The 16,681-nt window shown below is 51.8% G+C and overlaps 1 protein-coding gene across 6 annotated transcripts in view; it reads right to left on the bottom strand.

Annotated features, from left to right (window-relative positions):
* Nucleotides 1-16,681, bottom strand: part of WDR73 (WD repeat domain 73) — a 19,414-nt gene extending 2,733 nt beyond the window's left edge. The window contains exons 1-10 of one of the 6 annotated variants that reach the window (XR_012375155.1): nt 16,591-16,681; nt 15,974-16,041; nt 15,559-15,647; nt 14,080-14,168; nt 13,377-13,441; nt 9,910-10,074; nt 9,243-9,602; nt 7,660-7,952; nt 5,413-6,157; nt 3,149-4,742 (exon numbers count right to left, since the gene is read on the bottom strand). Coding sequence is in view for 1 of the 6 variants with exons in the window: in XM_025893237.2 (XP_025749022.1) it covers nt 7,717-7,952; nt 9,243-9,602; nt 9,910-10,074; nt 13,377-13,441; nt 14,080-14,168; nt 15,559-15,647; nt 15,974-16,041; nt 16,591-16,631 (1,113 nt within the window). In the remaining 5 variants the exon portion in view is untranslated. The other 5 variants (XR_003212362.2, XR_003212363.2, XR_012375156.1 and 2 more) reach the window with 5 other exon arrangements.

The raw sequence follows: 16,681 nt of genomic DNA, 5'->3' as shown, positions 1-16,681 counted from the left end.
TACACCTTTTGACAAGTTTTGTGTGGACACATGTTTTCAGTTCTGGTGGATAAATACTGAGGAGTGGAATTGCTGGGCCATAGAGTAACTCAAGGTTTAACCTTTTGAGGAAGGGCCAGCCTTCTTTTCCAAAGAGGCCGCACCATTTGACATTCCACCAGTGGTGTACGAGGGTTCAGATTTCTCCACATCCTACCCTCTGCCAAATCAGGTATAGTCTTTTTTTTTTTTTTTAAAGTCATCTCTACACCCAGTGTGGGGCTCGAACTCACAGCCCCAAGATCAAGAGTCGCATGCCAGGCGCCCCTAGTCTGTCTTTCTGGTTCTAGCCATCCTGGAGGGCATGAAGTGATGAAGCCAGGTTCCGAATGTACTGCGGACTCCTGCACGGTGCAGGATGGCAGGTGGCCGTGTGGGACCAGCGGGCCCTGCCCCGCCCACTCTGAGCCTGGAGAGCCCCCCGGCCCCCCACAAGTGCGCAGGTGCTCCAGTGTGTGCCCGTGGGCTCCGGCCACACTCCCCACCGACGGCCCCTCCGGCCACCTCTCAGGCCCAGTGTGCACACGCCAACCGCATAGCCTGCCCTCGAGAGGACGGAATGGAAGAGGGTGTGCAAGGCCCTGGACGCAGGCTCTGGCCATTCGGACGGGACGTTCTGGGTCCCGGGTGCCCGGAAGATAGCCTGGAGGAGGGGTGTAGGCTCTGTGGGCCCACAGCCGAGGCCCGGGGCCTTCTCACCCCTGGAAAAGGGCATGGCTAGAGGAGGGCTGGATGGGGCTGGGCCCCCTAAAGCACCGGGCCCTGGCATCCACTTTTTAAAAAAAATGTGTGATAAAACATCCGCAACATAAAAGTTGCCATTTTACCATGTTTAAGTGTACAATTCAGTGGCATTGAGTACATTTGCATTTCTGTGCAGTTATTACCACCCTCCAACACCAAAACTTTTTCATGGTCCCAAACTTTTCAGTGAATCCGTTCCGCACGAACTCCCGTGGCCCTGCCCCAGCCCCCGGCCACCACTATTCTGCTTTCTGTCTCCGCGAACTGGCCTGTTCTGGGTCCCTCGTGCAGGCAGCATCACACGTCTGTCCTTTGCGTCTGGCTTACTTCCCGGCACCCATTCTGCGCACGTCCCAGGAGCGGCGCCGGGCAGAGAAAATCGGCACCACCTCACGGACCCGCTATGCTTCCTGGAGGAAATGCCGCGCAGAGCGGGGCGGCGGTCAGACCCGCGCGCTCTTCCGGGCCCGGAGGAGGCCGGCCGCCCCGCAGCGCGACATGCGCAGTAGCCGCCTCCCGTCGGCGCTCTCCCTCCGAAGCCCTCAGCGACTCCCGGGCTCCGCGCTCCGGCACGCACGCAGGGCCGTCACCGAGCGGCCCCAGCCCGTTTCTCAGCCTATTTCCAACTTGCTGTCTCCCCCAGGCTCGGGCTGTGCCCCTTCTCGCTTCCCTCTGCCTGGAACACCCCACCCTCCCCTTCGCCTGAGGGAAGGACACAACTCAAATATCCCCTTCCCTGATCACACTTGGTCTCAGCCCTCTGTGCTCCCAGATCACAGGCCCCCTCCCCCCCCCGGGGGGGCCTTCCCCCCCCCCCCCCCCCCCCCCCAGCGGGCCCGGGTCTGTACGCGTCTGGACCTCCTATCCCAGCAGCCAGCAGGGTGCCTGGCGCACAGCCATGCTCCGTGAGTGCTGGGACCTCTAGCCTCCCCGCCTGCTCCCACAGCTGTGGGACACCCGCTTCCCTCCCTGACCCCGGCGACTGGACCGGCTGACCACGGCCAGCCACAGCCAGCACGTATGGGAGGACGGTTCGCGTTTCCTTCATTCACGCACACTTTACTGGCCGCCGCCGACCACGAGCCTTAGGCGGCTGGTTTCCTCCTCCCCTGTGCTTCTCTCTCCACACGGGCTCGTGCCAGGGCTCCTTCCAGACTTGTTCCCGCTCCCCAGAAGCCCAGCCTCACACACGTGGGGTGCCCTTGGCCCTGACTCCGCTCTCCCTGCGGACTCCGATGGGAGACGTGCAGCCTGGCTCGTCCCGGGGAACGGACTGCGGGCCCTGCGCCTCACGGCCAGCCCCGAGCCAGCCGGCTGCGGCCGGGTGGGGCCCCTACCCCGGCCTTCCAGAGAGGGGCGGCGGCGGGAGGCAGTGCCCGAGAAAACGGGACACGGCCTTTGAGAGCATCCCCGACTCCCCTCGAGGGGCCTCCTCCGGCCTGCCCTTCTCCTCCTTGACCGCGGCACACTGTTCTGGAACACAGCCTTCTGAGCACACACAGGCGCAACGGCTGCCCGCGGCGGCGGTACTCACCTGCGCTTACTTGGCCGTGCGCTGTGTTTCTTGCTTCCTCCTTTTTAACCTCTCCACATCTTTCTCTTGCGTTTTGAATTTCTGTGAGGCCAAAGCAGTTCCCGAACGCTCTCTCCCTTCCGTGCTGAGTCTCCACCGTCTTTGCCCAGCGCTGAACTGGAGCGGACCCTGGGCCGACGTCGATGTGCATCGCGGATGGTCTTCGGGTCCCTCTCGGGGTTCTCTGGGGCTTCTTCCTGGAGTAGCTGAGAGAACCCGGCGTTCCTCCCCAGGGACTGTGTAGGTTCCCAAAGGAATATTCTGGAAACTGGAGGTGAGGATGTGTAGCTGCCCCACAAACGGGAAGCACAGCTGTCATGTGGTGGCAGGGGCCACACGGCCGTAAGGCGGTAAGGCGATCGTTGACACGGTGCTGCACAGCCAGCGCTGCGGGGCGTGCGTGGAGGGCAGGGACGCTCGGGGGCGGTTCACGGACTCGCAGCACCTGGAACTTACTCCAAATGCAGATTCTCGAGCTGCACCTCCTAATGCGGTGACTTGGCCAGGTGGAAACACATTCCCCGGAATTCATTTCCCTGTATGTTTCCAGGTAGAGTGAGCCCCAAGGGTCGTTCAGGGGGGAGATTTGGAGGAATTGAAGTGGCAGCCCTTTTTTTTTTTTTTTTTTTTTTTGGACGCTTGAGCCCTGGAGCAGGTGCATCTGTAGCTCACACTGGCGCTTTTGTGCATGCAGCGCTCTATGTTCCCGCGATCCCTTCGGCTTCCCCCGGGCCTTGGGCCGCAGGCGTTTTTAGCTCCGCGGTGAAGGGTGCAGTTCCTCCTGCAGGACACGCACATCATCAGGACTGCAGACAGCGAGACTGCCCTGTCCCGGCTGGTCCTGGCTCTCCCTTCTTCCATCCCCCTTCCCTTCCCGGCTGCCTGCCCGGGGGCGGGGGGGGGGGAAGGGGGGGCCAGGCTCCAGCCGCAGACACGGGGACAACAGTCTCACAGAGACTGCTGGCCCAGCTCCCCGTTATGTAAGGTCAAGCCTGTGTGTGCGTGTGTGAAAGATCTCCTGCTGGCCTGCCCCTCTCACGAAAGCCTGGCTAATACTCCTACCGACCAGAAACCCTGGAGCTCAGCAATCCGTTTTAACCAGTCCTCTAGGTGATTCTGACACATGTGGAAGTTTGAGAACCACCGATGGAGGGAAACTTTTTATAGCTATGTGAGCCTAGAACCTACCTTTTTACATCTATAGGAGGACAGTTTTAATATATCTGAATTTCCCAGAAACTCAACTACTATATAAAACTAGGGAAAAGAGTACATTCTTTTGTTCAGAACTTTCCCAAGTGTTTAAGTAAACTCTACCCCCAACTCTACCCCTCGAACTCACGACCCCAAGATCAAGAGTCGCACGCTCCACTGACCGAGCCAGCCAGGCGCCCCTTACCAGTTCAGAAAAATCATGTCATCGACTCTCTGGTGTGAGTCACAAATACAGCACACCTGTATCAGTCCGTAGTTGTAGCTGTCCTGTTCTCAATGATTTTACAGAGCAAGCATCTGATTACATCCCTATGCAGAAGTGTGAACATTTATGTATTGGATTGTACACATTCTTTTGTAGTTCTACTCGTTTTGAAATTGTAAGTACTCAATTTTCCCTGTAAAATTTTATTTCAGTACAGTAAATGGGTGTTCACAGAAGGCATGTTGCAGCTGACAGTGTTGAGGGCCACTGTCATATTAATAACTGAGTTTGAGCGAGTGTGTGTGTGTGTGTGTGTGTGTGTGTGTGTGTGTGTGTGTGTCTATGAGCACAGTTTCTGGGCCACATTTTAGTATTATGATTATAGGAATTGGCTAGTTCCCCAGATTTTTTTAAATGAAAATGTCTCTAGTTGGGACACCCGGGTGGCTTAGTTGGTTAAGCATCTGACTGGCTCAGCGTCCTGGGATTGAGCCCCGCATCGCATTGGGTTCTGCGCTAAGTGGGGAGTCTGCTTCTCCCTCTCCCTCTGCCCCTCTCCCTGCTTGTGCTTTCTCTCTCAAATAAAATCTTAAAAAAAACAAAACAAAACTCAGAAAGAAAATGTCTCTAGCATGAGAATTTGCTGTTCTTTAAAAGTTTGAAAAAAACTGTAACCACAAAATTGCCCCACCACCAACGTCCTTTTTGGTGCTAGTCCTTCGAGTTTTAATTTTTTTTTACACATTTTATTTTTTGACAGAGGGAGAGACAGCGAGAGAGGGAACACAAGCAGGGGGAGTGGGAGAGAGAGAAGCAGGCTTCCCGCGGAGCAGGGAGCCCGATGTGGGGCTCGATTCCAGGACTCTAGAACCATGACCCGAGCAGAAGGCAGATGCTTAACGACTGAGCCCCCAGGCGCCTCTCCAGGTTTTTCTTTCTTGAGTATTGGAGAATTCAGATTTTCTACTAAAAAGTAGTTTACAAATATCAGTTTTTAAGAAAATTAACTGTATCTTGAGCTTTTCAAATTAACACAGAATTTTACACATTGTTCTCTTATAATCTTTGTTTTCTTTTTTTTTTCCTTTTTCTTGCTTAATTCGTAGAGGTTTAGATGTGGTGCCAGTCATCTGTTTGTCCTCAGGTCCATCCCGGTTCCGTCTCCCCCCTGCTCTGTACTGCAGGTGCAGGCTACCCTGCTGGTGAGCTCCCGTCACAGCTGGTCCAGGGCACAGGCAGGCTGCCGGAGGGCCGAAGGAGAGGAGCCAGGGGACCTCTCCCGTCTCTGTACTTGATGCAGTCTTTGGCTGTCTCCTCTGCAGTCCCAGCCCCGGCCAGCAGGATTGCCCAGCAGGATTGCCGTGCTCCCCTTCCCATTGGGAGGCCCCACTGTTCACCTCTGGTCACACCCACACCCCACCCCTTTGTCCCTCTGGCTAACTTCCTGCTTTGCTCCTCTCATGCGTCCCACCTTCCCCTGCATCCTTTCAGATGCCTCATAACTGAATTCCTGCAGCTGAATTACTTGGTGTGGGTTCAGTCTTTCTAGCTGGCAGCTTTTGAATTCATGCATCAATTCTACTATTTTCTAACTGACTCATTTCTGCTTTTATTTGGTGAAATAATAGAGCTTAACCTGCGGTATGCTGTAGTATTTGCCAATTTCTGTGGGTAAGTCTTTCCATCATGGCCGATTTCAACAGTGTGACGTCACTAACAGAGCCAAGAAGAGCTCTACAGGATCAGTTCTCACGGGGGAGTGGGGGGTGTGGGGAAAGGACAGAAAGAAGACTTTAGAAAAATGGTAAAAATGATCACATCTTGAAACTGAATATTTTAAATTAAACTTCTCCAATATATAACACTCCCTCAACTTCATTGTTAAATAAATAAAAACATTTCATTTGAAAATTTCTCAGGTTTTTCTAACTTCAAAATAATTCCTAAGTGCTATGAATTGACTTGTGCCCCTGCCCCAAATTCTTATGTTGAAACCCTAACCCCCCACGTGACAGTATTTGGAGCTAAGGCCTTCAAGAAGTAAGTAAGGTTAAATGAAGTCATGAGGGTGGGGCACTAATCCGAAAGGACTGGTGTCCTTGTAAGAGGAACAGAGACCAGAGCGCTCTCTGCAGGGCCGCAGAGTGGTGAGCACACAGTGAGCACACAGAGATGGTGGCCCTATTAAGCCACCTGAAGAGGATTCCGAAGGAAACGTGCTGGCACCTGGGTCTTGGACTTCCAGCCTCCAGGACTGTGAGCAGCGAAGCTTCTGCTGTGTGAGCCTTTAGTCTGTGATGTTCTGTTAGGGCGGCCTGAGCTGATGGATACAAGTGTGCCCACTGACGGCCAGCAAGCCAGAGCCCATGATGGTCACAGAGCTTGTTTGGGGGACAAAAAAGTTTTGGAACTAGAAGTGGTGATGGTTGTGCAACACTGCGAATGCACTTAATTCTACGGAGCTGTACACTTAAAAATGAAAAAGACTGGCAAATTGTTACATATATTTTAACCACAATCCTTAAAAATAACATACCCAAACCACCAAATTGTACACTTTCAATGGCTGAGTTGTATGGTATGTGAATTATATTTCAATAAAATTATTTTTTAAGAACTCAGAGCCCTAACTGACGAGTCATCAAATAATTTCAAAAGCAAACTTGCTGAAAATTCCTTAACAAGTGTGCCAGTGAGAAATTCTATGTAACAGGAATGCAGGTACACTTTAATATTTGCTATGGGCCACCAAAAAGCGACGTCCGTTGGGTCTACTCCCCTGGGAGGGCGCGGGCAGGTGTGGGAAAGCACCACCCTGGCGCAGGTGTTGTGTTCCAGTACGGACCACCCAAGAGAGGGGCCATCTAATCTCTGCGGCAGGTGGAACTGGTGAGAACACCTATCTCCCACCCCAGTTATTCTCATCTTGAGAAATATTTGCCCCCAAACATTTAAATACATGAGGAGTCTCAATTTCACACATCCAAGAAGTAAAAAACTACAAGTAGAGAACTACAAGTCATGATTTTTCACTTATCAGACTGGCAAAGGCCAAAAAGCCACTAGGGAGACTTGGCTGGTGAGGGAAGAAAGACGGGCAGACCCATCCCTGCTGCCATCACAAAGGGCACAATCTCCGGGGAAGGCACACTGGCCGTATTTATAGAACCTAAAAACGCACGGATCCTCTGCCTTAGCAATTTTAATTTTAGAAATGTATCCTACAGGCTTTTGTTCATGGATACAAACGTTGTTCACGCTATTTATAACAGTGAAAGATCAGAACATTTTCAGTGCCATTTAACAGGAGACTGGGTATACAAATTATGGTTTGACTGAACACCGGTCCCACCCCACGTACCGCCGGGGGCAGGAACCACTCTGCTACTTTTGTGTCTCCTGAACTGGGTCATCAGGCCACCTTCATCAGCTGTCCAAAGCAGTAATGTTTTAAATTTGGCAACTTGGTAGATAAAAAAAGGGCATAATCTTGTTTTAATTGTTATTTCCTTCATTGCTACTGGGGTCAACTTTTTTCATGTTTACTGGCCCTTTTACATTTTGAGTTCTGTAAAAATTAAGTTCACAAAACGCGTTTACAACATTTGTTGTTTTTTTCTTCACTCTTGATATTGTGAATACAGACAGGAATAAAACACTGTCATTCTACACTTGGGGGGAAATGGGGCTCCCGGCTCTAACAGGGGCTACCAAATATTTATTGTGCTATGCATCCTGGTTTTTAATCCATCCCTTCTAACTTTCCCAATAATCCTGAGAGGTAGCTCTTATCATGCTCATTTTACAAATAAAGAACCTGGGGGCAGAAGCTGGGTGACCTGCCCAAGGCCACTTGGCTGGTAACAGGGACCTAAGTCAGTACCTTGGTTCTAGAGCAGCTCCTCCTCTTCGTCAAGGCCTGGGCAGGAAGACGCTGGAGTCAGCAGGCCGCACGGAGGTCCACCCAGTCCCACACGTGCAGAGAGGCGTCGCTTGCTGCCGACAAGAGAGTCCGTGGTTTGTGTGGGTGCCAAGTGTGGGTAGTGACCAGTGGAGCACTGTCTATCTGGCTGCCCTCCAGGAAGATGTGACCTCTGTGAGTGAAGAGAGGTTCTACTTGGCTCCCCACTCCATCCCAAGATGTGGCATCATGGACCTGGACTGTCCCATCAAAACCTAAGCAAGAATGAGAAAAGAGAAGATTGACACTGGAAAGTAATTTTTATTGTTTGTTTTTTAAGTCATCTCTATGCCCAAGCACGGGGCCTGAACTCATGACCCCGAGATCAAGAGTGCACACTCCGACTGAGCCAGCCAGGCGTCCCTAAAGTAATTTTTATAGTTTGCTCTTCGGCACCAAAACAGGTTATAGGATGAGAAATCAAGTAATAACAAGATGCTTAAGGCCAGGGGCACCTGGCAGGCTCAGTCTGCAGAGCATCTGACTCTTGATCTTGGGGTCATGAATTTGAGCCCCACATTGGGTGGCGATTACTTAAAAAAGAAAAAGATGCTTAAGGCCAGCTGAAGGGCACGTAAGCTCCGCCCTCGATGTCGGCAGCTGATGACTCCATAGGGCAGGGGACAGTGTACTTCTGCTGTTCATCCGGTATGTGCCAGGCCCGAGGCCAAGACTGGACATGCGTTCTTTTAATCCTCACAACTGCATGAAATAGGTACTATTATTTTCCCCGGGGAAACTGAGGCTTAAGAGACTCTTTCAAACCTGTTCCACTTGCCTTTAATTCTAATCCCTCTGCATCTGGATCCCCGTCAGCAGATGGCCTTGCCTCCTGCTTGATGGGGGAAAACAGAAGCCTTTACGGAGGAGCACCCACACGTCTCCCCACCACCTAGCTACACCCACACTCACTCCATCCTGCTGTCTTCTTGCTACCAAAGGGACAGTTCCTCCACCAAGCTTGGTTCTTTTCTTCTGCTCTTTTTGGATCCTGCCATTATCAATGATCTTTTCTTACTCTCTCGACTATTCTTTCAACCTCTCCCCTTCCATGGGTCCTTCCCACTGACTTTTAGATACCCTCATATTAGAGACCCTCAGTCAGCTAGAAACTGCTGGGCCAGACCCAGGAGCCTGCTGACCCAGCAGCTTGCCAGAATTCGAAAAGCAAGCAGACCAAGAAGCACTTCTGTGATCCTCTCACCTCCTCCTGGTACTGCCCCGTGACTATCCTAGTGCCTCGCTATCGGCAGGCCTCTCGCCAACCTCAGCACTGAATTCCTGCTCAGGTAGGAATGCCTGCTACCAATGTCACAGTTCAGTAGCTAGAACGGGGAAGGCCCTGCCATGGAAGAACCTGGAGGGTTGATCTGGAGCTTCTCTGGGAGGGACTTTCACTTCTGGGGCCAGATTTATTACGGGGCTGCAGGCTCCTTCCTGAGCACCATACGGTTCCCTGGGAGAAAGAGCTCAAGTAATAGACACAAAATACTGCTCAGCAGTACCTGAAATGGCCAAACAGCTGTCCAGGCCTGGCGCCCAGGTCACTCGCAGCAGCTCTGGGTCGGGGCTGGGTGCAGACACTGAGCACTGGACGGAACTCACAGGATGGCAGAGATCCCGGGGATCCAGAAGACAGAGTTGTCCGTCTGAGCCAAGGCTGGCAATGCTGGGCCCAGGGCCCCGGCCCCCAAATTCAGCACACCACCTCCCTCCAGCAGCCCCAAGGTTGGGGCTGACATTCTCTGATGGCGCCCACTTCTGGCGGATGTCGACAAGCCCCAGCCGGCCTGAGGAACAGCAGAAGGCAAAGGTGTCTGCATCCAAGACCTGCAGGCTACTTAGCTCCTCACTGTCACTGACCCCTGGAAGACAGAGGGTGACAGAGAAAAGTGCTGGAGTCACAGGAGTCTGGCTGGTCACACACCCCTTCCTCTGGAAGCTTCCCACCAACGCCAGGCACCTTGCCATGCTCCACCCAGCTGGGATGCTGCTGGTCCTGGGACTGCCTCTTCCAGCCCCAGAACGGAGGCCCCTTGAGGCTAGGGCCTGCCTCGCATCCATCTGGTTTCCCCAGCACCTGGCCCGCGCGGGTGAACTCAGTTCTTCACACAGCTGAGGAGGATGGAAGTGAGCAGGAGACGCCAGGCAAGGGGTGAATGGCTGTGGTACCTGAGGTGTATGTGGTCTTCTGGGATTCCAGATCCACGACCTTCAGACTGCTGAGCCTCACCCCGTGGAGGACTCCGGGTGCCATCGAAGAGAAGACAGCCACCCTGGGCCAGAGACTGCCCTCCTTCTCCTGCACAGCAATGGTGCTGACGGCTTGAATGACGTCTGGGGGAAGGGAAGCACAAGAGGCTAAAATCCGGGATGCTGATGAAGGCCTGAAACATTACAAGGTGAAGGCCAGCCAGCAGTCTTCCCTTGTACATGTAGAAGGTCAAGGAGGAAAGGGGGCTGACAGCTGGCAAGAGAGGACATGAGACATAAACGCCCTGGATTACATTCACATTTCTGAAACTGTCAGAAGCACTTTAATTCATTTCTAATTTGTCTTACAAACAGTTTTGCAAACAGGAGATAATGAATCATAGCAGCCATCTCAAAACCCCAAAAGCATTCTGGCTTTTTATAGTTTCACAAAGAACAAATAATGATAGAAAAAAGCGAAGAACACACTTAAGATGTCACTTACACCTTAAGTGAAAATAACAGGTACAGAGTTCATGAACTAATAGTATTTCTTCAAACACATGTTCCATGACCTCAAGCAACCTGCGGATGCCTAGCCGGTAAAGGTCACAACACCCACATCTCCAAATGGAAACCGGGCAGAAGGGTCCACATCGTTGTTGCACCGAACGGAGGAAGGACACGCCTGACCCCAAGCTGGATCCAGTTTCAGGTGTCTGCTCAGCCTGCTTGGATCTCACCTCTGCATTCTACCCTGGAGGCTTCTCTTGGTGGCAGCCACTTAGAGCCATTTGCTGTACAAACTACTTAATGGGAGATATGTATTTCCATTTTATATTTTCTTGCTCCAAGAGAGGCTCATTATTTGGTCACCACATTCTCTGAAGAAAACAGACATCTATCTACTTTTTGGATTCTAAAGCACAGGAGAAAGTCAGACTGAGGAAGGAATGGATGAGAAGGAATACTAACATGGCTTGGCAAGCAAGCACAAGGCAGCGAGCCCCCTTGAGACTGTTCCCAACCAAGGAGGGCACAGGACACGTGTCTGGGCTGGGCTAGAATGCAGAAGGCCCTTGGGTGTTGCTGCAAAGGCCCAAGGACTCCCAATGCCCTCGACCTGGACTTGCTGAACTCAATCATTCCTTCCACACAGGCTGCGGAGGCTTGGAGCAGACAGGACAGCTGAGCCCTGGGACTAGAGTTTATCTCTGGGGAGTGCCGGCGAGGCTGTGATTCAAACCCGCCCGGGCACAGCGCACCTGCCTTTCCTGGGCCACACGTGAGCAGCTCCCTCTTCCCTTTCCACACACTCTTGAGGGGCCTGGAACAGATTCCCCAGGGCCTACCGCTCTGAGCCAGGGGATGGTCCTCAGATATGATCTGTCCTCTGATGGGGAAAAGGAGGCGGCCAAGGGAAAGCCTTCAAAGACCTATTTCAAAGATGCGGTGGAAAATTTCAGAGCCTCCTGACTGGAGAGTTGCTCTGTAATTATAATCAGAAAGAAATTCAGCCTTCCTCCTCCTCCTCTCTCTGGTCCGTGGTAAAACGCCCTCCTCTGGGGAATCCATACCACATTTAGCAAACCAGCCCCAAACGGAGAAGAGAAACGACTAGGAAATCAAAACAAAAGACACAGTGAGACACCTCTAAGAACTTGGCCATAAGAGAAGGTTGTGTCTGAGGATTCACCCAACACAGAACAGGTCAGAGCAGAGGTACGCACACTCCCTAAGGAGTCAGAATGGTGCGCACACCTCCAATAGTGAGCAAATGTATTAACACATCTAAAGGACACTGGTGTCCATGAGAGGGGGCTGTCCAGCCATGGGGGCGAAGAAAACACTGGGGCCTGTCCAGGGTGGAGGGAGCCACACCAGACTGAACATTGAGCTTCAAAGTGGATACAGCAGGTGACATTCAGCTGAGACCTTTAGATATGTATTCATCCAACTCAAAGGTTTCCACAGCCCCAGTTAGGAGAGAAAAGGCCTCAGACGCTACTCCAGGGGCCTGGATGGCACCAAGGCCTGGGCAGCAATGCCTTCCCAAGTTTTATACTTTGTGCCGAACACTGCTTCCGAAAACACAATTTGGAAACCTCTGAGCTGATTCTTCTTGTTACGGTTTTGTTTATCACGCAGTCTTCGATGAGGTCAGGTTTTCCATAGACAAACAGTAAGGACCTGGAATGTCCAATTTCAGGGACACTTATTTTTTTATTTATGAACTAATAAAACTGCATTCTGGTTTACAGCAGTCTTGTGAGTCTGGTGAGTGCGTCTGCCTCTATAAACAGATTCGTTTAGGATGTGCTAACAAAATCAGGTTTTTGAGACATCAGAGCTGTGGGTCAACACCTGGACTTTGGAAAATTCACCTTAGATAACACTATGCTTTTCCAGCTTCTAGGAAAACAGCTGGTCAACCTTCCCCAGGCTCTGGAATATTCTGCACTAGTATCTAGGGAAAGAGAACTCTTTATCTTATTTGCTACTCTCATAGGCGTGTCAGAACAAGCCCCCTTGGGCTATTAGCTCCCCTGGGGCTGGGGCTATAGTATGGTACTCCAAACACTGTCTGGATAAAAGGCAGCTCCGGGCGCCTCCACATGGTTAGTGAGACTCTGCTCCCTCTCTTCTTTAAGCAACTGCTGTCCCACATGGCCTGTTTTTAGGCAAAGATAAAAAACTACAAGTTCCTGGCATAAGGACAGACATGAAGATCAATGGAACAGAACTAAGAGTCCAGAAATAAATCCTTGTATTTATGGTTAAGCAACCATCTTTCAATAAAGGCACCAAAGCAAGGGGCAGTCCCAAGAGCGGTGGCCTGTGCCTCTGAGGCACACTTCCATTCTGGCCAACAATGCTCTAACGGAAGCAGAGATGGAAAGGGCTGAATCAGGGCCGCCCGCTCTTGGTGCCTGCCTGGCAGGGAAACCCACAAACCCATTGCTGGAGGGAAGGCTATTCTGCGTGGACGAATTCACCTTTCCTCCTGAAGGGAACAGGGTAACACTTCCGGCTCCTTTTCCCATTCCCCTGTTAGGGAGGAGACTGACTTCATGAAGAGGGAGACTGGTAGGCTGAACCTCTTGCTCCCTCATTATTTTCCATCCCCGAGATGAGCATGCCTACAAAGCGAGGTGACCTCCTTGCCTCTGCCCCCGCCTGGGGGAGAGGCACGGGGTACGCCAGGTTCTCTGTCCATGACTGGGTAGGTGAACTGAATTCCGGAAGCAAGTTGCAGGAAGCTCCATCTGGGAGCTGTACACCACGCTGTGGTTGCTAACTCATTTTTGCCCATGTTAAAGAAGACACTACATTTTAATTCCCACCTGGCTCTGTGACTACTTCTTACCTGGCTTAGATTAGGGGGTAGGGGTGTATGGGTATCAGGGTTCCCCACAACCCAGCCCTACCAAGTCAAATTCACTCACCACTGTCCTCTGTGACCTGCCACACATGCAGGTAAGAACCCGGAAGACCAGTGGTTACCAGCAACCTATTCGTAACAGACAGAAGGATCAGTCCATTCCTTATACAGTCCAGTGAGCTCACCCACATACCCCCAGCCTTTTCCCTTCCCGGACCACTCAGCTTGGGACCCCTACACTCCCCGTACCAGGAAAGCTTGCTGCAGGAAGAGATCATTAAGACCAGCCATCCTCATTTCACAGATGAGGAGCAGGCTCACTCCACTTGAGGGACCGACCCAGAGCTCCTGGAGGGCCATGGGACTGAGCCCAGGCTTCCACAGGGCATGATGTATCTGAGAGGGGACACCAGCATGGAGCCTGAACACACAACCCTAACCTGGAGACTCAGCCTCTGCCAACAGAGCTGTTAGTCCCAACTACCCACCACCAGTGCTCTGAGAAACTAAGGGCATCCTTCTACTCTCTATTCCCTGGAACAACTCCAGCGATCTAGGGGTTACATTAGTTCAAAGGTCTGTGGTCTGTGTGGGACCATCAGGTTACCAAACAACGAGGGTTTCTTTTATATTCCAAATCTGGGTGTGTGTGTGCTTGTGTGCTGAGGGGGTAGGGGTAGATGGTGGTGCTAAAGAGGGAGGATACCCCTGACAGCTCCAGCCACTCCATCCTGAATGGAAGGTCTGGGTCACAGAGCTGACCATACCTGGTGTCTGGCACGTGCTTCAGATCAAAGACAGACGTGTCTGAAAATCCTCCGTGGCACACCTTGAAATCTCTTTCTGGGCATAAGCCCTAAAATACAAAGGGGCGGCCCATCAGAGAGCCTGCTTTCCAAAGGAACACTTCGATGAGCTCTAGGTCAGACGCCAGCACGAAGCCCCTCGCTGACAAAAGATGCTTCCCCCTGCCGGGCCTCGGTGTGCTGCTACCTGTAAATGTTGGTCTCAGCTGCCTACACAGCTTCCCTTCCTTCCTGCACATCCAAAACCCTTCTCCCAACCTTTCCCCAGGCCCTTTCATGAGAGCACAAGTGTTACACTCCAGGCCTTAGAGTCGTCACCAAAGCTTCATAGCTTCATCCAAGACAGCTGGAACGTATCAGTCAACTACCCTGTCCCCATTCCTCCTGCACCTCCCACTGGAAGTCAGGTGGGTCCTTCTAGCAATAAAAATGTAACCACCACCAATTATCCAGTGTTCACTGTGTCAGGCACTGTGTTCAGTGCTTTATCTACTTTATCACATTGAACTCTTACAACTACCCTGTCATGTATGTACTGTAATGACCCCTATTCTAAAATGACAAAACAAAGGCACAGGGAACTTAGGCAACTTTTCTAAGGTCACACAGGGATTATGTTGTGGATCTGAACCCAAGTCTGTCTAACCAAAGTTCATGCTCTCAGCCACTAGACTCCACTCTCTCCATATGAGGGACTGGAAGCAGAGAGAAAGCAGGCAGCCATAAGAAAAAAAAGAGGAAAGCCAGGCATGAGGTAGGAGGTAAATAAGATGTCTCCTCAAGGCTCAGTCTGGGTGAGTGAGCTCCGGCTCAAGCCTGAGTGGTGGGGATCGGGGAGCTCAAGAGCACCAGGCAGGAAATCCCCCCCAGGGCAACAAAGGCCAGGCTGTCCTCAGATGAGATTGAGTGATTTTATAGCAACATCACACAGCTACCCACTCTTTTCTTCTTCACACATTCTCTTCTCTTGGCTTCTGAAACACTGCCCTTTTCTGAGACTCCTACTTCAAAGACTATTCCTTCTTAGTATCTGTTGTGGGTTCATCTTCCTTTAACCATTTCTGCAATGTATTCCCTAAGGTTTGGTCTTTAGACATTGTCTGCTTTTATTCCTTACACACAACCACTGTCATCCTAGGTGATCTTAATCATTCTAAGGGCTTCAACCACCCTCTATACTCTAATGGCTCCCTAAATCTATTTTTGATAAAGTAAAATTGACCTCTTCCTCTAGGAGCCCTCTGTAAACCTCAGACATCCTGTAGCACTTACCTCTGGTGCCTCCCTGCCTCCCCGTGAGACAAGCAGGGCGGGACCAGTGCTTGTCCCTCTCTCTGACTAGTATCCAGGACAATACCTAGTAGACAGAGGAACTCTCTAAAGGTTTAATAAATGAATAAAAAGTAGACATGTATACTCAGCGTTTGTATTTCACGTTACCTGGTTTTCTTTTACAGAAAGTCTGAGAGGTAGTATCAGATGAAGAATCTCGTTTTTTTTCAGGCTTTCATAGCCAGCAACAAAGACTCCTGGAAAAAGAAGCAGAAGTAGCTGCGACAAACTGCTAGAAAGATCCTGGACCATGGCTGGGTCTAGAAATTTCACCAACACCTCCAAAGCAAAGATAAATTCCTCCACCGTTGGTATGCAGCCTTGTATTGGGGAAGGGAAGGGATCTAGATCTTACTAAGAGGAATGCTAAGTGCTGACGGGGCTGAAATTGCTACAAGACCAAGAGGAGGCCTCAGACTCCCAGAAGTGTGGGGTTGGGTCCCTCCCGGCTTAGCTAGCAATAAGAGGTCCAGCCTGAGGAGTAAGAGTCCATCTCCTTCAGGGCCAGGCACGGCAAGATCACCTTTGTCACCAAACCATTCAAGGACTCGAGTTGCTCCCGAAAGGTCGAACGCATGGAAATCTTGGTACCTGCATGATAAAGACACAACGTCACACGGTGCATAGCACTCTACATCTGTTTAAAACTCTGAGACGGCGGCACGGTTCGGTGGGTGGGGGCCCAGGCTCTGGAGCAAAGCAGACCTGGGAGCAGGTCTTGTTGCATATTTTAGCCCCCGTGTGACTGCGACCAGGCCGGTCACAGTTATCCCTGAGCTTCGGTCCCCTTCTGTAAAATGGAACTCCCAGAGCACCTGGGCTTCCCAAGGCTGATGTGAGAAATCACTGAGATAATCTGCTCAAGGTTTCACTCAGGCTGGCGCAAAATAACGGGTCACTTGGGTGATTATTATCCTCCACGACCATGGCTCTTAACTGGCACACGCTGCGCCCACGGGGAGGTGCCGCTTCCCAGACGCCGGAGCCCACTTCCAGGCGGAGCGCTCGGTGTGGGCCCCGTCCCACTGCTAGGCCGGCCCAGCCCACACCGGGGCTCCCTGGGCGCTCCACCCCGCGCCAGTTCGCCCAGCCCCGCCAGCTCCAGGACCAGGGCCCATGTCCCAGGCCCACAGCATTTACAAGCGCAAGGATTCCACCAGCCAGTCCTCCGCGGACTCCATGGCAACGCCGCTTCCGGTACCCCACTTCCGCCTCTGAGGACCTTTCTCGG

This window comes from Callorhinus ursinus, unplaced genomic scaffold, assembly GCF_003265705.2.
Source record: "Callorhinus ursinus isolate GAN/ISIS: 27379988/994484 unplaced genomic scaffold, GSC_fseal_2.0 scaffold45, whole genome shotgun sequence".
Classification (NCBI taxonomy): Eukaryota; Metazoa; Chordata; class Mammalia; order Carnivora; family Otariidae; genus Callorhinus; species Callorhinus ursinus.
This window is presented reverse-complemented; position numbering and strand designations above follow the sequence as displayed.